Source organism: Saccostrea cucullata, unplaced genomic scaffold, assembly GCF_032062105.1.
Source record: "Saccostrea cucullata isolate Sc308-1 unplaced genomic scaffold, CSIRO_AGI_Scuc_v1 ctg164, whole genome shotgun sequence".
In the NCBI taxonomy this organism is placed as follows: Eukaryota; Metazoa; Mollusca; class Bivalvia; order Ostreida; family Ostreidae; genus Saccostrea; species Saccostrea cuccullata.
The window spans coordinates 248,590-272,550 of NW_026937694.1; the positions used below are offsets into that span (position 1 = coordinate 248,590).

General features: G+C 32.1%; 2 protein-coding genes across 2 annotated transcripts; one reads left to right on the top strand and one right to left on the bottom strand.

Annotated features, from left to right (window-relative positions):
• Positions 1–832: 832 nt before the first annotated feature.
• LOC134248673 (uncharacterized) lies at positions 833–13,378 on the bottom strand (the record flags this gene model as incomplete). Its single annotated transcript, XM_062731069.1, has 4 exons — positions 833–1,295; positions 2,253–2,352; positions 10,098–10,217; positions 13,129–13,378. Coding segments are annotated over 4 exons (564 nt in total), but the record flags the coding sequence as incomplete, so codon positions are not given.
• An 8,390-nt stretch (positions 13,379–21,768) lies between these two features.
• On the top strand, positions 21,769–23,602 carry LOC134248674 (ficolin-1-like). Its single transcript, XM_062731070.1, has 3 exons — positions 21,769–21,847; positions 23,185–23,262; positions 23,358–23,602. Exons 1-3 carry the CDS (start codon positions 21,769–21,771, stop codon positions 23,600–23,602), a joined length of 402 nt encoding a protein of 133 aa, XP_062587054.1.
• The last annotated feature ends 359 nt before the right edge of the window (positions 23,603–23,961 follow it).

Here is a 23,961-nt window from a genome sequence, read left to right on the forward strand (position 1 = left end):
CAAAATAAATCATACAATTCGATAAATTATTTTTTAAAAAAAATAGACCAGGTGATCAATCTACTTATAATATCCATTCCGAAAAATAGAGTTACTGTTTATTTTGACTGCTTTACCATGATATAATTTTTTTATATTTTTATTTAATTATTTATTAATGAATTAAATTTATTCATTCATGAAATACGCTATTAATTTGTTTCCTTCTACGCTTTAATATTTCTTATATTGATGGAAAAGAAAGGCATAAAACTTAATTTTCTCTTTTTCGGTTGATTTAATCTTATTTTTATTAACAAAACGAAAAAGAAACTCGGAATAGCTCAGTAGTTTCTTTGTATAGTAAAGATAAAAAGCGAGGGTTTCCGAATATATACGATAAACGCAAAACACGATACACGATAGAACCTGATAAACGATCTACACGATAAACGCAAAACACGATAAACGGAAAACACGATAGAAAACGCAAAACCTGATAAACGGAAAACACGATACGATAGGATACGATAGGATACACGCACGATACGATAGGATACACGCACGATACGATAGGATACACGCACGATAGAACACGATAGAATTGTAAAGAATAACGATGCGGGTACTGTACCAGTCTCCGGCAATCACTTTCCTATTTGAAAACATGGATAATTTAACAATGTGTAAAAAGAGCAAAAATGTAAAAGTTAACCTCAAGTCATTGTGTAACTCCAGGTACATGTAATAAATACTAAATTTTGAACAACAGAAGTTTCTAGTTGTTTCAAAATTTATGTTGAAATTTGTAGCGATACACAATTAATAGTGAATATTTCTTTAAAATCTGTGTACAAGCAGCGCTTAAAAAGTTCACAAACTATCTCTTTGTCTAGATAATAGTAACCATAATTCAGATCAAAATTAAATTTGGCATACATATAATGTATAGCAATAGATAAAATTTATAAGCATTGCAACGTTTTAATATTGCTATATATTTATGATATCAAAATGTGAAAATGATTTAATTTGGTAGAGGATTTGTGAAAAACAAGAGATTCATGGGCAACATCGCTGACCTGAGTATTGTTGCTAGGAAAGAAGTAGAAATAACAATAAACAACGTGGAAGGGGATATAATTTGAACAAACTTAAATTTACACTAACTAAGGATCCTTGCATAGTTCTATGACTAACAGTGCCTTCTTTAGCTTTAAAGTTAGAACTTACATTGTGCAAAAACAACAAGAGCTGCAAATACTATCCCTATAACATAACAATTGTCTCCTCCATCTTCTGTATCTGATGCAGACCTTAAACACAAGAAAATACACAAATAAATGTAAAATATTGAGAAAAAGCATTCTTAATTGACTTAGGCTTCCAGGAAAGAAATATGCTAACAAGGCTACAACTTTATTGCTAGGTCAATATGTATTCTCTAAGAACTATTTGTCTGTTTATCTGTTTGTCTGTTTAGCTGTATTTCTACTTGTCTGAATGTTGTCAACTTTAACCTTCCCCATAACTTTTGAAACTTGAGATATACGGACTTCATATTTGATATGTATACCACTAATAAAGATCTTTCAAAAGACACCATGATCAATGACCTTTAGACCTTGACTGTACATGTGACCTACAAGCTAAAAATAACATTTTAAAACTCTTGCCATAACTTACAAACCATAGGAGATAGAGACTTCATATTTTGTATGCATACATATATAATTAAGCTCTTACATGTACAATGACACCAATTCAAAGAACTTTTTGACCTTGACTGTTACCTATATGCTAAAAATAGCTTTCGCCAAAACTTTTGAACCATAGGAGATAAAGACTTCATTTTTTTATACGTACTCCACTAATAAGGTTCTTTGAAATGACACTATAAGGTTAATGACCATGTAACCTTAACTGTGAACTATATGCTAAAAATAGTTTTTGATACTTTTTTTACTGCCAGGTACAAATTATATGGTTCACAAACACATATTGTTTGCTTTGTATTCTTTTGTCGTTGGTTTTTTTTAATTTTATTTCATTTTTTTTTTGGAATGGTTTTTTCAATTTTTGTTCAAATGTGTAGCAGTACTGGACCAATTATGGTAGACACTTTTTTCATTTGGAATGATGACTTTGTGAACAACAATTTTCGTATTAAAATTATGGGGAAAAAAATTGGCACACTTTCCTTGTAAATGTTATAAATATATTATTGTTATGGTAGCCTGATCATCATGCATTGTCATTACATCAAGACTCACCCACTATGAACAGGCCCTGTTTCAGAGACCACAGTTGAGGGTTCAACTGTAGTTGGATATTTTGTTGTTGATTTCTTAGTGAGCTGATAGCAACCAGGATCTTAAACAAGAGGCCCATGGGCCTTATAGGTCACCTGAGCATTATGCAACAACTTCCAGTGATTGAATTTGATTCATGTTTTAAGCCAGATGCTATGGCATTCACAATTTTGAAAGAGGCACCATTGATCATCATAACAATACACTTAGCAGTTGCTTAGTTTGTTTACTTAATACCCATACGCAGGGTAAGGGAACACAAAATGCATTTCAACTAATCAGTAATATTCAGCAATAATCAGTAGTGCCCCTACCATACATGAACCCCTGATCCTTAGGCCTTGATACCCTAAAATCTTGAAAATAAGACGGATTTAATAATAAGCCGGTTTTGAAAATAAGCCACCCTTTTCTTGCATTAAAAATTACTCGAAAATAAGCCAGTTTTGAAAATAAGCCGGTCATGACTATGTCATGTTAAACGTTTGACGATTTCCTCGTCTTAAAAGTTTGACGAGTGAAAACGTTTTTTTACTGTGCAAAATAAAAATTTATCTTTCTTTAATCCATTTAACCTTTACCAATTTCTGCATACGTCATAGAATGAACTAAGTCTGTAGCTACTAATGAACGTATGTAAAATTACTAATAAAGGGTTGTTTATAAAGTTAATTTTTTTTTTACCAGTAATCATGTTATGCTGGCTAAAAAAAACTTCTTTGCGGAACCAGCTAAAATGGTGAATTTTTTTCACGAAATTGTCAGAACAATAATTACCCATCTAGACCCGTACAAGCTAACGATGTGTTAAAAGTTGTTATAATTAAATGAGTAAATGGATAAAAGGAAGTTTTTGTTTGTAAAGCATTTAACTGTCCGGTAATACTGCCCGAGGCAAGAAACTTGCTGATCGGCAGGGCTTGGTAGTAATTATATTTCAATGTACCGTATAATTGAGTTGTTTAAATATGTGTAAATATGTGTTTGATTAATTTATCAAGTGATTCAATTGCAAGCGGATATCTTATATATTATTTTTACTTTTTTAAAAAAAGTTTATGTAAATTCATGTAAATTCATATGCTGTATACAATGAAATTAACTTTTCGGGATCGGCATTTTCAAAACATAAAGTAGACGATTGATTACACCATGTACACCTTATACCTAAAGACGTACACCGGGAAACGCCAATGAATACAAGAGTGCTCTCTTCTCTTACCAAGTTTTTGCATTGATAATAAGCCGCAATTTGAAAATAAGCCGGTCTTGAAAATAAGCCCCCATTTTCTTACCAAAACTTAAAATAAGCCGCGGCTTATTTTCAAGATTTTAGGGTATTTGATTAATACCAAGGAGCAGATTTCAAACCATTCATTCATTTTCAGTATATAAGTACAACCACCCCCCCCCCCCCCGTATGGTACCCCTGACCCTGGGGCCTTGAAATTCACAATTGTGGAAGATATGGGCCCTTGTCCATCATAACTATATTGGTAGTTCATCTGCTTAATACCCTGGAGCAGAGAAGAAAATTTTCAAAGATTTAATGTATTTTCACTATATAATCAATAGAGCCCCGCCCTAACAGCAGAACCCCTGACCCTGGGGCTATAAAATTCACCATTTTGGACGAGGCATTCTTCCTCATCATAACTACAGTACCGACCAGACCCAACCTGACACCAAAGCAGTCCCAGAAAGCAGTCCCCGGGACTGCTTTGGGACCGCTGTGGGACTGCTTTGGGACCGCTGTGGGACTGCTCCGGGACCGCTATGGGACTGCTCTGGGACTGCTATGAAAAGCAGTCCCAGCAGTCCCAGCTGCCCCTGGGACTGCTTTCTGGGACTGCTTTGTTCACTCATGTGTGACAAAGGTTCTGAGTGACATGATAGCTCCGCCCCCTTGTGTATTCTGAATTTGCAGGCTCCCTGTTGTTTTGTTTACTTGCAGTAGAGAGGAGTTTAAACTGTTTGATAAGCAAGGATTTCTTATAATCTTTTAATAACTTGAGATTACATGTATTATAGTTAATTTATAGTTTTAGGGACTGTATATTTAAACAAATGTAATATAGAATATTTTTAAAAATAAAGTTGTTAAATAAGGAAGTCAGGAGGAGATTTTTATTTCTAAAATATACAAAACTTCAGGCTCATGAGAAAAAATATCTACATGTAGATTTATTTTATTATTAAATCTAAAATTAAATACTCAAAATTTGCATTTGGCACTATTTAACAAATCATTACAATAGTCATTTAGATACAAGATATTTTAATTGGAAAGGCTACACGTTTCACAAGCACCACGCTAAAAGAGTATTCCATGCAACCCTCAAATAAAAATCTAACAATTTATTTTATGACATAAAAATAAAATTATGCCACCATTCTTCCGTAAAATAAGCAATGTGAACAATTATACGGGAATATACAGATGAATTTTGTTTAAAATTTATAAAAAAAGTTATTAAAAGAGTAAATTAAAAAAATAAATAAATAAATAAACAGTTGAAAATACTGAGAATTGTGATTTATGTCTTTTTTGTTTTGCTTTTGTTTACCAGCTGGCCGATAATTTGTATAAATAAAATGGTATAAACACCTGTGGTTTCAATCGCCTTTGGGCAGAAAATCAATCATGTATGTTATTTGGGTACACGTATCAGTGTTACACATCATTGAACATGCTGCTCAATTAACAATGACCCTAATTTCAATCTATGTAAAAAATGTAATGCAAAAAAAAAAAAAGAAAAAAAAAAGAAAAATGAAATGTGTATAAATTCCTTTCAAGATTAATTAATGTTGAACATTATCGTAGGATTCTATACTGGTCACTAATACAATTTACAAATAAAACAATAATTCTTAAATTAACATGTTGACATCAGTAATGAATAATCAATACTGAAAAATATTACTTGGCAAAATTAGCAACGAATTTTTCAAAAGCCCTAATACTTTAAAAAAAAAATGCCTTTAGAGTATCCCGATAGTATTGAAATCGGCCATGATCTATAATGATTAGATCTATTTAAAACTAATTCTGGTGAAATGTAATTAATTCAATTTTAATTTTCTGTATAGAAAATAAATATGGGAGCCAGTATCACTCCCAAAAAAAAAATCCAAGATAATTGTGATTAAATATTCATGTTCAGTGTAATTCATTTATGTAGGTGTGTAAGCTTTCTTCCTCCAATAAATATTATTTCAAATTGTTTCAAATCTATGCGGGTACTGCTCATACATGTAAATGGCCTTCGCATTGTAAGGATTCCTGGCATACTGCTCAACAAAAATTCAGCTGCCTTTTATAGTGCCATTGTTTATTGGAAATCTCATTTCTGAGCTAGCCCCGCCCATTAAATTAATAAACCCCGCCCACTGGGACTGCTTTCTGGGACTGCTTGGACTGCTTTCTGAGACCGCTGGGACTGCTGGGACCGCTCTGGGACTGCTGTGGGACTGCTCTGGGACCGCTGTGGGACTGCTCTGGGACCGCTGCGGGACTGCTTTAGCAGTCCCAGAAAGCAGTCCCCGGGACTGCTCTGGGACTGCTTTGTGTCAGGTTGGGTCTGGTCGGTACTGTATGCACTTAGTTAGTTTATTTATTTCCTAGGAGCAGAGGAAAAGATTTTCAAAGAATTCAGGTATTTTCACTATATAATCAATAGAGCCCCGCCCGAACACCAGAACCCCTGACCCTGGGGCCATAAAATTCATAATTTTGGTAGAGGCACTCTTGCTCATCATAACTATGTACTTAGTTAGTTTTTTTAATACCCAGGAGCAGAAAGAGATTTTCAAAGATTTAATGTATTTTCACTATATATTCAATAGAGCCCCGCCCTAACAGCAGAACCCCTGACCCTGGGGCTATAAAATTCACAATTATGGAAGAGGCACTCTTGCTCATCATAACTATGCACTTAGTTAGTTTATTTATTTCCTAGGAGCAGAGGAAAAGATTTTCAAAGAATTCAGGTATTTTCACTATATAATCAATAGAGCCCCGCCCTAACACCAGAACCCCTGACCCTGGGGCCATAAAATTCATAATTTTGGTAGAGGCACTCTTGCTCATCATAACTATGTACTTAGTTAGTTTATTTAATACCCAGGAGCAGAAAAGATGATTTTTAAAGAATTCATGTATTTTCACTATATAATCAATAGAGCCCCACCCTAACAGCAGAACCCCTGACCCTGGGGCTATAAAATTCACAATTTTGGTAGAGGCACTCTTGCTCATCATAACTTATACTTAGTTAGTTTATTTAATACCCAGGAGCAGAGAAGAAGATTTTTAAAGAATTAATGCATTTTCACTATATGATCAATAGAGCCCCACCCTAACACCAGAACCTCTGACCCTGGGGCCATAAAATTCACAATTTTAGAAGAGGCTCTCTTGCTCATCATAACGATGTGCTTAGAGTTTTTTTAATACCCAGAAGCAGAAAAGAAGATTTTCAAAGAATTAATGCATTTTCACTATATAATCAATAGAGCCCCGCCCTTACACCAGAACCCCTGACCCTGGGGCCATAAAATTCACAATTTTGGTAGAGGCACTCTTGCTCATCTTAACTATGTACTAAGTTGGTTTATTTAACACCCAGGAGCAGAGAAGAAGATTTTCAAAGAAATAATGCATTTTCACTACCTACTTATTTAGCCCCGCCCTAGCACTAGAACCCCTGACCCCAGGGCCATGAATTTCACAATTTTGGTAGAGGACTCATTGCTGATTACAATCATGCAAACAGTTTGACTGCTTGATGTCCAGGAGTAAAGAAGAAGATTTTTAAAGATTGCACTAATTTTAGTGGTTTTGGCCCCACCCCACAGGCCCCAGGGGGGCAGGGATCATGAAATTCACAATTTTTGTTCCCCTTCACCCATAGATGCTTTATGCCAAATTTGGTTGAAATTGGTTCAGTGGTTGCAGAGAAGAAGCTGAAAATGTTCAAATGTTAACGCACAACGCACGACGCACGACGCACGACGACGGACGAAAACAGATAGCAATAGGTCACCTGAGTTTACTCAGGTGACCTAAAAAATAATAAAAATTATATTAATGTTAGAGCATTTCAAAGATATTTCACAGACATTCCTTAATTCATTAAAAATAAAAAAAAAATGATGCACAAATTATGTATTTTACTCGTGGTTTACTCTTGTTTGTGTGCCAAGTTGAATTGAAATCAGACCACGACTGTAGGATTAGTAGTATTTTATTGACAGATTGTCATTCAATTTTACTAATGACTGGCATAGACACTTTTCCCACATTTTTTTTTTATTTTTGGATTCTGATTAGAAGATTGATTTATTGCACCGCGAAAATACTGATGCAACTTCCAAATAACAGAATGTCAGGATACAACAAAACAAAGTAACACAAACGCAAGAATGGCGATCACTAGGTATACACTTAAGATGCAGATAAGGCCAAAATAAAATTATAGTTTGTTTGGAATTGCCGCCCGCCTCATTGAAATACCCCCCGCTCAAACAATTTTATAGGCAAAATATTTACCGTCTTATGTCCGACATCGCTTTTTACAAGTTAGTTCGTTCTTCGAAACAGCTTTTTAAAGTCGGGTTTGAGCTCGCATAAATTTAACAACACCAGTCAATAAAACGCTTTATTCATAGTATTTATGATATAGGGAATATAGGTGGCGATTTGACTGAATTAAAGCCGCCAAAATGTCAGACCAAGTTGGATCAGTGGATGTGAAACATTCAAGCGTTGAAGACCAGAACATTTATGCATCTTCATAAAAATAAAAGGTGAATAAAAAATTAAATGGAATGATACACCGATACCTAAAAAGAGCTACTAGTAATAAATTGCCCTTTGAACTTGATAGGATAAGTCCGTCATGTTGAAATTAAAATTGATCGTTCAGTTCCCAGTTACATGGGTCAGAAATGTTTACTCCCAAATACAAAAGGAAAAATGTTGTCTGTCAGTATGAGTCTTTGAAATCTTTGAAACCGAATGTTAAAACTGATTCATGGCGAACACTCTAGAACATACCAAGCACCCCCTCCCGTTTTTCCACAAAACATCCCAACTATTCTTAAGAAATTTTGTGTGGTTCGCACTCTTTGTAAGGGTTATCTAAAAGAAGGGCTAAATTGCAAAGAGAAATGCTATGAAATACACTAATGAAATTGTTATAGATAGATTGTATGTTGTTTAACGTCTCTCTCGAGATTTTTTCACTCATATGGAGACGCCACCACTTGCCGGTGGAGGGCTACAAATTTTGTCCTATGCTCGGCACTCAGGGCCTTTGAGCAGTGAGGGATCTTTTACGTGCCAGCACCTACTGCGACACGGGGCCTCGGTTTATACGATCTCATCCGAAGGACCGGTCTCCACGTCCCACAGTGGGATTCGAACCCGCGACGTAAGGATTAACTCCTTACTTCGCGACTCTAGAGCAGACGCTCTAACCACTGCTCCACGCGGGTGACTGAAATTGTTATAAAAAGATTTTTAAAATAAAGAAAAAGTTTGACGCTGAAATTTGACTTTTAATTGATAAGAAAATCTAACATCGAAGAAAGATTGATACTTGAGTACCATTCTGTGTATATTTTAGACCAAAATGATATTAAACAAATAATAGAAAGAGGGAAATAAACAAAAATCACCACTGTTCATTGCGATTTTTAATGTCTATTAATTAGCTTCAATTTGTAGAAAAAAATAATAATTTCCCTCCCTCCCTCCTGTGTCTGAAAACCCCCAGGCGGCAATTCCAAACAAACATTTTTTTAAGGATGGCCTAATATACATAATTTTATAAAAAAAAAAAATTATGGTCTCTTTTTCTTAAAACAAAAAAATACTTGACTGTTATTGGACAAAATTAATCAGCACTGCATCATGCAGTATTCCATTCCCTGGAGGCTATCATAATCAATGTTGCCTGAAAACACTGTCAATTTCTGTAAAGTACTTTTTTATCAACCAGAACATGTATAAGCTGCTGCTAATGAAAAAGGTGATGTATCTGTGATATACATATTTTTTTATGTAGCAGTACCCTTTTTGTTGTGGTAATGAGTATGTAGCACTTATGACACTTTTGAAAATGTAGCAGTAATGATTTACAGACACCAAAACCAATTTGTTAAGTGATTTTTTTTAAAGACAGTTTTGATTTTTTTTTCTTTCAAGACCATGCTCTACGTATGATTGTTTTTTTTTTAAATAAGGCAAGTTATTGACAAACAAGTTGCTGAAACAATAATACCAGCAGTCTCGTCTACAGTCATCATTTTCTAAGTTCTATGGTAGATATAATGACCTTGTCACCAAATACAATTTACAGCAAACCTCGTTTAGTACGAACACGGATATTGCGAATTTACGGATATAGCGAAGTCATCTTGGATCCCCAGATATATAAATTTAGTAACTTTCTTATAAGGTTATTACGAATTCGCATATAGCGAAGAAATTTCAAAGGTCCCAGTGACCTCGTTAAAACCAAGTTTTACTGTATCTATAATTCAAATGCTGGCCGTCATTTAAATGCTTATTGTTTCCCCATTATTTACAAATGATTTATTGACTGATTTTTCCAATATTTCCCTATCAAAACCAGGAGCACATGGCGGGTGTGACGGATCATATAGAGATGCTCACTCCTCCATGGCACCTGATCCTAGATCCATTATTGCTTTGCATGTTTTTGTATTGTTAAATGGACTTTTAGGCTTGAATTCTGTTTGTTATATCCATATAATTCATTATTATAATATACTCACATTTATATGCTTCATCAGAGGGATATCCAGTTGGACATGGGTTTTGGGTAAAGCCGGAGCAAAGTGTTCCAAGACTTTGTTGAATTCTGTTTGCACTGTAGCTGTATTCAGTACAATATCCTGCAAAATTGTTTGCAGAAGTAAAAGGGGTATCGTAGATGAAAAATTTGCAATTAGACAGAAAAACATAAGATAAAGAGAAGATGAACAACGCAATTCCTACTTTTCACGCAGAGCCAAAATATAAAACAAGAGGCCTATGGGCCTTATAGGTCACCTGAGCATTATGCAACAACTTTCCAAAGATTGAATTTGATTCATGTTTTAAACTAGACGTCATGGCATTCACAGTTTTTAAAGAGGTATCATTGTTAATCACAACTAATCTATACACTTAGAATGTTTAGTTTGGATACTTACTACCCACAGACAGAGTAGAGGAACAAAAAATGCATTTCGACATATCAGTAATATTAAGCAATAATCAAAAATGTTTGATTAATACCAAGGAGAAGATTTTAATTAATTTATTTATTTTCAGTATATAAGTAGAGCCTTCCCCCTTCCCCTCAAAGAAATGCCCTTGCTCATCATAGCTATATAGGTAGCACATCTGCTGAATACCCAGGAACAGAGAAGAAAATTTTCAAAGAATTTCTGCATTTTCTTTATATAATCAATAGAGCCCATTAATTTTCTAAGGATTAAGAATAAAGTTAAAATTTGTGAAAGTGCAAGGATGTGTCAATCAAACCTGCCAAAAATTAATTTTAAGTTTTAATAACTTTAAAATGGAGTGAGATATTTAATAAATTCTTGTGTGAAATGCTATCAAAATATATAATTCATGATATTATGGTATACAGAAAATATTAACTTTAATTCTGTGTCCAAGTACCTTAATACCAGAATCCCTGACCCTGGGGCCCTAAATTCAGAATTTTGGAAGAGGAATTCTTGCTCATCATAACTTTATACTTAGTTAGTTTATTTAATACCAAGGAGCAGAGAAGAAGGTTTTCAAAGAATTTCTGCATTTTCTGTATATAATGAATAGAGCCACGCCCTAACAACAAGACCCCTGATCCTGGGGCCATAAAATTCATAATTTTGGAAGGGGAATTCTTCCTCATCATAACTATATACTTACCGGTAGTTAGTTTATTTAATTCCCAGGAGCAGAGGAGAAGATTTTCAAAGAATTAATGTATTTTCCCTATATAATAAATTGATCCCCGCCCTAACAACAAAATCCCTTACCCCGGGGCCATAAAATTCACAATTTTTGAAAATGCTTTCTTGCTCATCATAACTATGTACTTAGTTAGTTTGTCTAATACCCAGGAGCAGAGAGGAAGATTTTTAAAGAAATAATGTATTTTCACTATATAATCAATAGAGCCCCACCCTAGCACTAGAACCCTTGACCCTGGGGCCATTCCTTTCACAATTTCGGTAGAGGATTCAATGCTCATTACATTCATAAAAGTTTGACTGCTTGATGTCCAGGAGTAAATAAGAAGATTTTTAAAGATTGCATTAATTAAGGAGGAACAGGACCTTTAGCTGAAAAAATTCCTGTCAATGAATTTTTTTCGTATTTCTTATACCATATTACTAATTTAATATTTACTTAACATTTTAAAACGGTCCTTCCATGGGATTTCTTGAATTTTTGAAAAGATATCGCCCCATAAATACCGCCCTGTTTAGAGTTTGTATGAGTTTAGAATACTTCATGTTTACGGGCCTATAACGGAGTCCATAATGCAAATTTTTATGCAAAAACGATAAATATGATAGATATCACTATAAACACAAATATTTCAGAATATTCATAGTATTTAAATTATCTGAAAACAATTGTTTTAATTTTATATAGTGTTAGGGTGGGATAATTTCTGCATTTTTCAAGGTAGCTTTAACAACAAAAACCTCATTTGGAAAAAAAAATTCTGTCAATAAATATTTCTAAATTTATTATTGAATGTCAGTCCTTCATCATAATTATAAACTGCATAAATATCACAGGGTGAAGCCTTCCTCAATATCGCACGGGACATCGTTGAAGTAGCATGATAAAAACGCTTCACGTTTGTATTATCCGAGTGCGGGAAATCAATTGTGACGTCACACGAAAACAAAAACATTCAAATTTATCTAAATAGAGGGAGGCTCTGCTAGCAAACACGAAAAAAAAATTAATTTAGAAAATTTGCTTCAGAAATTTATCATCTGCACAGCACTGAGAAACACTATGTCTATGAAGTCACTAAAGTTAGACTGCAGGGTAAAGAGAAACAAATGTGTGGATTGGGCAACTTCAGAATATCTAAATGGTGGCAAGATCTTTAAAAACTTTATTGATAATAATTTCTAAAATTTAATGTTTAAAAAACAATTTTAGAATTTAGAATAAAAGTACACAAGAATTGTTGATTTTAACAACGTTTAACATGTATATCATCACCGATTATGACGTCATATGTCTTTTTAGTCATGTGACATGTTTTTCTTGTCTCCCCATAATATTTAATAGTTTTGGCCCAACCCCTCAGGCCCCGGGGGGGGGGGGGGGGCGGGACAATGAAATTCACAATGTTTGTTCCCCTTCACCCATAGATGTTGTATGCCAAATTTGCTGGAAATTGGTTGAGTGGTTGCAGAGAAGAAGCAGAAAATGTTCAAAAGTTAACAGACGACGAACGATGCACGACGACAGATGAAAACGGATAACAATAGACAAATCAGATCATTCATAAAAAGCACAAACAAGATTTTATATATCACTGCTGGTACATGTACTATATACATACAACAATATATGCAATAATCATGATCATTTCATTTTTCTGTTTCATACTTAAGGCACAGTCTTATAGATTAAGATTTTGAAACCAGCTAGTGTGAAGGCATAAGTGCGTAAAAGTATAGGATTTACACTTGTAATATAACATACGAAACAAACTTTCACCCCAAACTCACCCAATCTTTCCTTCATTGACTCACAAGCCATCTTATGTATACATACCAAACACAATGATCTTTTTATATACACAAACTTCCAATGTTTCATTGAGATATGGATTGATCACACAGTGGTACACAAACTTGTCAGGTTCACTACACTGGCTGGCAAAAGCTGAACAGTTTTTTCTTCGAGAAGCTTCTATCCATTCTTGCTCACTGGATGGACAGTTTTCAACACTCTGTACAGTGCTTATAGATGCAGAACATGAATCTGTGTTTGTTATCTGCAAAATATTATTCAATGAAGTAAAAGTTTATTATTATATATTTTTTAACAGGTCTTAATTATGTTTATTATCTAAAAATGATTAAGCTATGAATAACTTATAAACATTGAAAAGTAAAATGTATGTGAAACTGTTAAATGTAAATCAAATACATTGGGACAAGGGAGGAGGGGTTCCAAAAAGATGAAAATTCTATTTCATGCCATGGATCTAGAAATAAAAACCCTTTGTTTAATTTTTTAGTCATGTATATATAAAGTCTGACATTCTTTGTCTTTGCTCTTTGTTTCATTTTGTTTTTCTTTAAGAAGCTGTAAATGTTTAAAAGCTTACAAAATGTTTATTTAGCAGTAAAATAAAAAAGAAATTACAATACAATTTATTTACTAGATTAAAAATAAAGACTTGAATTTTACACAGATTTTCTTTATAGGTTTTTAAGTTTTTGTTGCAAGTGCAACAATAGAAGATCTTCTGAAAAGCTTACTACATGTAACATGCATGCATATAAATGGAAAAATATACTGTGTCTATTAATTAGCCAAAACAAGCTTTGATCATGCATTCATATAATTGATTAATTCAGCCATCAAGTCTATGAAATTTAAACAAACACAAACAATTGTGTTATTATATCCCCAACAACTACGTTGCCAGGGGGTAATTAGCTACCCCCTAGCTTAAAAAATGTGAAAATTGAAATGATTAAGACGACATTGGCTATAAATAAATAAATAATAATTTTAAGCATGCACAGAAAAAAATTCTTTATGCCGGATACACATATTAAAATGAAAGAACCCAATGAAGGCATTGAATGCATGTCTTAATTTCATAAGTACACAAACCAAGGGTGTCTGACAGTGTTATTTCAGTGAATTATTTTTTTCAATAACGACTGCATGATCAGTAAAATAGTGAAATCTTTAAATGGCATGTCTGTTTTTGCTTGTAGTAATTTGATACACGTAACCCCTAACAAAAATACCTAATATAAATATATATATATATATATACTATACTTCTCATCATGCTCATTTTTCAACTTTTATCTTTTTATCTCAAGTGTCATCACAAAAGGTCACATCATTAACCTGTTAACTGCTTGGCTTTCTTTCAAAATTTGATATGTTCCAGGGTTTAAAGTTTTAGACATTGTAATTCACTTTCAACAGGAAGTTTTATACCATCAAAAGAATCACTTCATTTAAACCCATTATTTTTTATGAAGAATTAAAAACTGCTCTCATCATTTTGAGCATGCTGAGAACTTTGACTCTGTAAAACACGTTAAATTTACATCTAGAATTTCTATTTTTTTTTTAATTTCTTTTCTAATTTTCTTTAATCCTGATTAAAAAAAACTTTTTCATTTTTCAGTGTCAAAGCAATTCAGTGTCTAAGCAATTTAGAAATGACAATGAATGGCTCTCATCATGCACCATGATACATGTAGCAGTAGATATTGACAATGATAATGCAAAAATTTTGGAATATATGTGCATGTTAATAATTGCAAAATTGCACACTATATGCATTAGTTACCCATATATAGTATGATTAATTATCTCATTGGCAAAATGTTAATTAATCCCTAATAACTGGAATAAATACAGTGTTCATGTAGCAGCATTATACTATTTCATAAATACTGTAGAAGCACAAATTTTAGTGAGGATAAAATTTAAATTGTTGATTTGTCATCCAAAATAGATTCAAGGCATTTAATTTTGTTGTTTTGAAAGTCAACCTATTCTTAATCATATGAATATATACAAAAATATATAATTTCGTATAGAATTCAATTTGGTTAAAAATTGTGATCAACAAAAAAACAAAATTTAATCCCAAACGAATTTTGTACTTTTACAATAAATAACTAATAAAATATTTTCAATGTATTACAATGTTTTTGACTGCAAATTAAGTTTTTTTTTTAATTATAAGTCCTAACAAAAACACCTTGCACTCTCCAACATTCTGTTCGTTACTTTTTTCAGTTTAATATGAATTTGTTGCGATTTAAATGCTTTTAACTAAAAAATATGGCAAACAAAAACATTGAAACCCTTTGTTCTACCTAATCATGCTAATGGATATATACATGTATCTCACTATAATCTGTTTATAATAATAATAGGTTGATTTAAAAGAAAATACATTACTTTACAACTCTATATTACGGGAAACCTGAAGTTAGAATAAATGTTCTCATAATATTTGTTTAAACATCAGGATGATGCTTTAATTTAACATGATGCATGTTAAAGAAATTTACAAAAATATATTTTCCTATTCACTTAATCTTTTTCTTCTAAATAAGTGCTACATGTATCAGATGAAATTAGATAATTATCAATAATATGTCAAATGGTTTGTCTTTAGAATCGCTAATTTTTCATAAATTCACATAATTTCCTCTTAAACATGTCTTAAAATTGGACTACACAAAAAATCCGGACGGTCCTGTCGAATCAATATTAATCATATTAATCATGTTAACTAGATCAACTAAATAAATTAAGCGTAAATTTGCGGTTTCAAACAACATCTCAGTCAACAGGATAAAAAATGGTGTCTGAACCCCTCTACTCAAACTTAAACTATACTTTTTAAAAAATGAGGTTACAAATTGATAAAATTGATTCTTAGAGCTCTAAAGTCAACCGAAAGTAGAAACTGGTAGGTTAACGTTACAGTGATGTAGAAATTCTTAAAAGATCTTAATTAATTGTAAACAGGCCTAAGAAAACAATATCTATTAGTGATTTCAGTGATTAACCCCTCTTTTTCTCCATTTTTTCTACAACACAAGAAATGCACTTAAAATTCCATTACTGTTTGGCCACAACACAAGGATTTTCATATTTTTCAATTTCCGCGAAGCTTCGATGCGCTTTCTTTCGTGTTGCTAAATCGAGTAATAAATTCAAGCCGAGCCGGGAATACATAAAGTTAACACATTACTCATTTTATTCTCCACATGAAATGTTACAGTACATATATGACGTCACACATAATATAAGGTCCTCAAAATACCACAAGATAAAATCATTTGCTATTTCAAACAGCTGGATAGCTGTATACTACATACACACTTACTATTACTTGCAGTTTTGTCGTTTGTTAAATCCCACACAACAGTATACAAACGATGCAGTGATCGCAATGCACTTGTCAATGTGACGTCATCTCGCAAAAATGACGCAGTTTGTACACAGTGAGAGGCTGATCAATTCACATTTTATATAATGAAAAATGTCTTTTGCTCTTAAATAGAATATTACTTGCAATTAAATAAAAGGACGTTAACTTGGGTGCGATGTCTGTTTTAGTATTTTATTTATAAACTGTCTGTACATTCTCCAGAAAAGTGATACTGTCGTGTGTTTGTATGCAGATTCATTGAAAACGTAATGGAAGGGCCTTATACTAATAAATCATCGATTTATTGCAAGGGCATACCCTAAATGTATCTTGTCAAGTTTTTACATGTACACTCAAGACGCATTAAGATATTTGAAAAGTGCTGCGAACCTCATGAAATCTAGCAAATAAATTAATTATAGCTATATTTAATGTAATTGACCAGCAAAATATTCAACCTGCCGTCCAAGAAATTAAATTTTAGCAATTATAAAAAGGAATCTATATAGGTTCGCTGCACTTTTCACAAACTACATATAGTGTTGAAAAGGATTATAAATTAAACTAAGATTTTTAACTTGTTTATGCCCTTGCAATATTGGAATTTATAGATGACCTCTAATCTGCAAGTTTAATTCCTAAAATCATGTGACGTCGAAATAAAAAAAATCTAAATGTTCCCAACATGTAGATTTCAACCACATTACATTATTTTGATATCAGTGAAGTCCTAAAAAGAATCGCCCATCCTAATAAAGTATGTAGTTAGTTTTTATCTTAAAAAAAATCAACGATATTTCCGTTTATAACCTTAACTGTGCTGCGAAACGCAAACATTTTTTTATGTCAACTTCAGAGTAATTGTGTGTGAAATCACAATCTGTTTTAACAATATAATTTTGCAAATGACAAGTTACAAGGTAAGTAAATTTACGTTTTCAATTTTTATTGAAAAAGCAGCTGTCAATGACCAAAAAAGCCTGAAATTGAATTCATCATGGGGAATGGATGTTTATGAAGTTGAAAACTTGTATTTTTCTTTCAGTCTACTTAGGTAAGATCTCGTGATTTCAAATTGTCCAAACGTTGTTACCTGCATTGTTGCAGGGTCAAGTTCGTACTGATCATTTAAGGTATCTAATTCTTTTTCCACTTCTAGATTACTGAACACAGATAGGTCGCCAACTTGTCGCAGTGGATAGAGCGTCTGCTCTAGAGTTGTGATGTAAGGATTTAATCCTTACGTCGCGGGTTGGATTCCCACTGTCGGACTTTGATACCGATCCTTTGGGTGAAACCGTATAAACCGAGGTCCCGTGTCGCAGTAGGTGCTGGCATGAAAAAGATCCCTTCCATAACCAATGGCGCTGAGTGCCAAGTAAGAGCAAAATTTTCTACTCTCCACAGGCTAGTTGTGCCATCTCCATTGAGTTAAAAATTCTCAAAAGGGACGTTAAACAACATACGATCAATCAATCAATCAATCAATGAACACAGAGGGATAGGTGTTTTTCATATTTTCATAATTGAAAAAAAAAAACCGTATTAGCAGAATTTTTAGCGAGGAATTAATTTTGACATTTTTAGCGATGGTGCCGAGGTCGCTAAGACTGAATATCGTTTAAAATTTACTCTGCTTTTGTTGTAATAGTTTTTTTTAGTGAGCATTTCAAAATGGCTTATATGATGACTCTCCATAATGGAAAAAAAACAATGTTCACCTAGCGCTTGGGCACGATAAATTTTTTACTCTTTTTAGAGTCTAAATCATCGCATTTTGCAATAATTGTAAATTTTAAATAAGATTACAAATTTATTCTTTTTAGTGAGTATTTCAAAATGGCTTTATATTTTTATTTTCCAAAATTTAAAAAATCCACAATGAATTCATTTTATACATTCAACACAGGTTATGCAATTTTTTCTGATTACTTTTTGTATGATAATTTATGTTACCCTTATTTGACTATAATAATATGTACAGCTTTTAATCATAGTCCTAAAGATTCCAAATTTAAAGGCCTATACATCTTCACAAGGGCACCGATATATTTGGGGGCATAATGGAGAGACTAACTATTCCCTTACAATAGGTCTAGGTTTATTTTGTTCGACAAATCAATATCCACTGAATAAAATTTGAATTTAAATCAGCCAGTAACTGATGTATATTTTTATATATTTATAATTGGTGTTTTTTTTCTACATTATGTTTTTTAAAATTCACAGCGCAGATATGTGCTTTTTAATTAATATGGGCTATTTTGTGTTATTATATATTAGTTTTAATCCTTTTTTCTGTGTGCCACTACCATTATTTCACTGTAATACACCGCAAAATGGCTTGATAAAAAAGAACTTTATAGGAAAATATAAGAGATTGGCATTGATAAGGTGTGCAGCGAATCAAAGGGAAGTGTAGTATCTTTTTTCACTCTCAAAAAATTATATACCCCTGGATCTTCATGTCTTAAGTATCATAATGAGGATCGCTGGTGCACTACTCAATGGTATGTATATCTGTTATTTTTCTTTGGGCATGCCACAAAGGATAAATATCATGAATCTTTATTTCAACATTATTAATTAATTGATAGTCAGGTCTTATTATTTCTAATCATTTCAATTTCCGTAACAAAAAATGCTTCACAAAAAGTATTTAGGAAATTTACAAGATTTAATAAACATATAACCGTACTCCTTTGTACATGTATTATGTATCCTCTCACTACTTGTATATATATGGTATGATTCGAGTATTTTTTTCTTTGAGTTGTTTTCATTGTATAAAATAACTTTCCAGTAAATATTTAAAAAAATAAAATATATTTATGTACATTGTATATACATAGTATGATTCCAGCATTATTTTTATGAATTTTATCTGTACATTGTATATACATAGTAAGATTTCAGCATTATTTTCTTTTAGTTATTTCTATATATTGTATATACATAGTATGATTCCAGTATTATTTTTTATGGTATTTGCACTATTTTTTGGTGTGCAGATCTAGTCCATTACCTTTCTGTGGAAAATAAATTTACTTCTGTTTCTTATTAATTTTGGAACCGCTGATTTTTTATTTCAAGATTTATCGAAAAGACTTTAACTTTTCATCGTAAAATATCTTTAAAAGTTATGAACAAATTTGACCCAACGTGTATGAACTTTGACCCCTTTCGAAGTTATTGCCCCTTTCGCAAGAAATGCTTGTTATCGCTACTCCTCCGAAACCGTAAACCATAGAAATATGAAACCTTCACCAATGTCTTTGACTACTTGAGGGAACTCTGGAATCTGTTCATTGCGAAAGTATTCAGTGACCCCTTCGCGCGTTATTAACATGAAACTTTTTTAATTTTAGATATAATTAAAAATTTTTATATTTTGTGATAGAGACATAGGACTTTCTGCATAAGGTTTAGTTATTTTGATCATGAAATTAATAAGGTCAAAGGTAAAATATTCCAAATTTGAGAAATTAAGCTCTTTTTATATCTTTTTTTTTTAACATATACAAACTGTCTTAATTTTAATATGTACTCTTAAAACTTTTTTAAAGATTTAATTCGTATTCCTTAAGATTGACCCTATCAAAAGTTATTGCCCTTTGTACGGAAAACCTTGTTATCGCTACTCCTTCGAAACCGTAAACTGTAGAAATATGAAACCTTCACTAAAGTCTTTGACTAATTAAGAGGACTCTGGAATCTTTCAGTGCGAAAGTATTCTGACCCCTTCAAATATTTCCCATGAAACTTTTTTAATTTTAGATATAATTAAAAAATTTTCAAAACGAGAAGTGATAGAGACATGGGATATAACTGCATAATATACCTTTGATCAAAAATAATGCAAAGGTCAAAGTCAATCATTCCAAATTTGAGAAATTTTTTTATATCTCTTTTGTCTTCAAACATATACTAAATGTATTTGCATCAATAATATGTATCTTAAAACTGTTTTAAATATTTCATTTTTGTATAAAGATTATTTTAAAAGTTATTTATGAAAAACCTTGTAATTTTACTCCTCAGAAACTGTAGATAGAACATACTAATGTCTTGAATCTAGCATAACTTACTTATAAAAAGAAGGATATATGACCCCTTATATGAGTTATTGCCCTTTAACGTCTTTGTATATATTAAATATAACTTAAAAACTATTCGTAGAAGCAGAGGTCGATTATTTTTCGACCTTTGACCTTGAATATTTTCCAAGGTCAAATATATTTTTGTATAAAATACATATATTTAAGACAATTTTGGTTTCTTTTTCATGGAATTTGATTTGAAGGAGACAGATATAAAACAAATTCGAAATTCAAGAAGGTGGAAAGACCTCTTATTGTTCTGTGAACAATAAGTCTCCTAGTTTTTTATTTATCGTTTATGGATTGTGGGTTTTTCTCTGCTTTAGTTATTCCAATAGACTGTAAGGACCTTCAATCAGATGGATACTTTAATTCAGGGGTGTATGAAATCTATCCCTATGGAACCATCACCAGTCCTGTCCAGGCGTACTGCGATATGACCACAATGGGCGGGGGATGGATGGTTTGTAGATGATTTATATTTCAGGGTATATTGTACAATTCATATCCACACTCAATGTTTTTTTTTCTTATTTAACAGAAAATAGAAAGAAATATGAATAGTTTTGTTTTATATTATAACATATTGATCACATAAATGTTGAAAACAATGATTTGCTATATGTGTGATCTTTAAAGGCAATCCAAAAGAGAATTACTGGATCCTTGGACTTTAACAGGACCTGGACGGAATATAAAAATGGATTTGGTTCACCAGAACAGGATATCTGGATTGGTAAGTTTAAATTGCTTTCAAATAACAACATTTTATTCCTTCAAAGTTTAAAAAAAATTGTGACAGGTAAAAATCAAAACGTAATAAAGATCTGAATGTAACACTAGTTAATATATGTTTTACGATATTTACATATCGTGTTAGATTGATACATCAAATAATTAGAAAAAAAGAGAGAAGAAAATCATTTAGCGGCATATTTTTATAAGACCAAATTTAGCATTACTGTCTACAGCCAAGGGAAAAAAAATTGATTGTTCATTACTGTTGATTCATAATTTTAATAGAATTAACTGTATTGCAATGAATTTTTCAGCTGATTTCACATATATATTTATACAGGAAATGACGTAATCCATCAATTGACAAAAGAAAACACCTCATCCCTTTATGTATCCATCACTCTCCAGAATGGTACGACACTTTATCAAATGTACGACCGATTCTCTGTCTCCAACGAAGCAGGAAAATATCAGCTTTTTCTTGCAGGACCTGCCACGGGAACCTTAGGTAAGTGTATGCCGGTTAAGTTCCTAAACATTTGTTCAAAATACGTATATCATCATAAAATAATTCTGTACTGAAAGTATTTTTAAGTTGTTAAAAAAAGAGAACTATACGGTTTTTTATGATATTATGTATACGTTTTTGATTCCACGCTAATTTAACCTGTTAATTATTCCAGATTATCATTTGCAAGTATAATTCCACAAACATTGAATTCTATATTGTCAAGTAGCTAAAAGTTCAAACTATTGATTTTAAATGTCAGGAAATATATGTTATTTTTTTTAATAACTAAATTCAGTAATTAAATTTGCTTAACCATTGTTATTCAGCTTGGGTTTCCTGATAATTTTTTAATAATTTACATTTCAACTGTTACGAAAAAAATAATTACAGAGCTTAATTTATATATTATATCAAAATCTTAACAAAAAAATAATTTTTTAAAAAAATTATTTGATAAAAAAAGCATTCAAATTAAAAAAAAAGCCAAATGCGAAACACCTCACAGTATTTCACATTTGCTATCATTCTATACCTTTTTTCTATGAAATGAAAATCTAGTCTGATTTTCAATTATTCACATTTGTATCCACTATGGAATAAGAAGTTTACAGAGCGTCATTATTTTAAATTTCGAAATGTTTACGAAGATTTGATAATAAAAACATTGATCGGAAATTTATTCTAATAAAAAAGTTAAACAAATCCATATTCAAAACACCACACGGGGTTTTACATTTACAATTCCTATGCCTTATTTAATGAACATAATATTTTAAAACATTTACAGGTACATTATATTTTATATTTTAACAATTATGAATGAGTTTCATTGAATGATTTGCATTTCATAAATTTTAAACGCACGGTCTCTGACATATATGAATAATTCATTTATTAATGTTTTCTGATATTTCCAGTGTCCAGTGACCCCCCCCCCCTAAAAAAAACTAGGCTTTAATAGTGCAAAAGGCCTGTGGTTTATTGTTACACTAGAAAGGATACTATGTGAATTGCGCACTATTTTGTTGGCTTGCATTTTTTTCTCTCTTTTTACAAGAAACAACACCTGAAACTGTGTATCTCAGACGTACTTCAGTATTAAGATTTATGTGATGCAAATTAATAAATATTAGCTATGTTATATATTTTCTCTTATTCTGCAGGTGCTAGTATAGACACCGGGAATTCTAGGACTGAACTAAAAAATATTATTGCTCGTTCTTTCCAGCACCTAAAGCCGTATATATTACAAATACTTCAGTATTTTGTTTGACAATTAGATTAAAGATATATGAATTGATTACCTCTGTCATTCATTCTGTTTAATTTCACAGTAGACGGTATGTTAGACACAGGTTATTCGTACAGAGATCTGTCTGGGATGTCGTTCTCCACCCCAGACAGAGATAATGGCAGGTGGACTTGAGATGAATGTTATGTCTATTTATATTGTTATATTTCATATTTTATTTAATTCTATTATATTTCATATTCTATTGTATTTCAGGAGACAGCATGAGAAGCAGCAACGCTCTGTCTGGGATGTCGTTCTCCACCCCAGACAGAGATAATGACAGATATAATGTATATAACTGTGCTGCGGATTACGGAGGAGGATGGTGGTTTAACCGCTGTCACTTCGCCTTCCTCAATGGTCGCTGGTCCCCGGGGTCCTGGTACAACCCATGGTCTCCTACAATAAAGACTGGGACATACGTGAGGGGGACCACCATGATGATTAGACGTAACTAGGTAAACATCTTTAAATATCAATAAAAAATTTTTATTTCTTTTTCTATTTACGTGAAAATTTCAAATAGATATTTAAAGTTCTTTTTTTAAAGAAAAATATTATGCTCTTATTTCTCTCAAACATTAATTTATTTTTCTTTACAGACGAAAGATCATTCATCAACCGATTTTAAATTAATCTTTATCGCTATGTTCTATTTTTAAATTATGTTTAACATGAAGTGGCAAACTTGTAAACATTATTTTTTTCGGTAAAAGAGTGGGGTTGAATAACTCTTTTAAGCAACAAGTCAATGTATTTTTTTTCTACTGTATGTGTTTATAAAAAGATTTAATTTATATGTGTTGTAATAAATTTG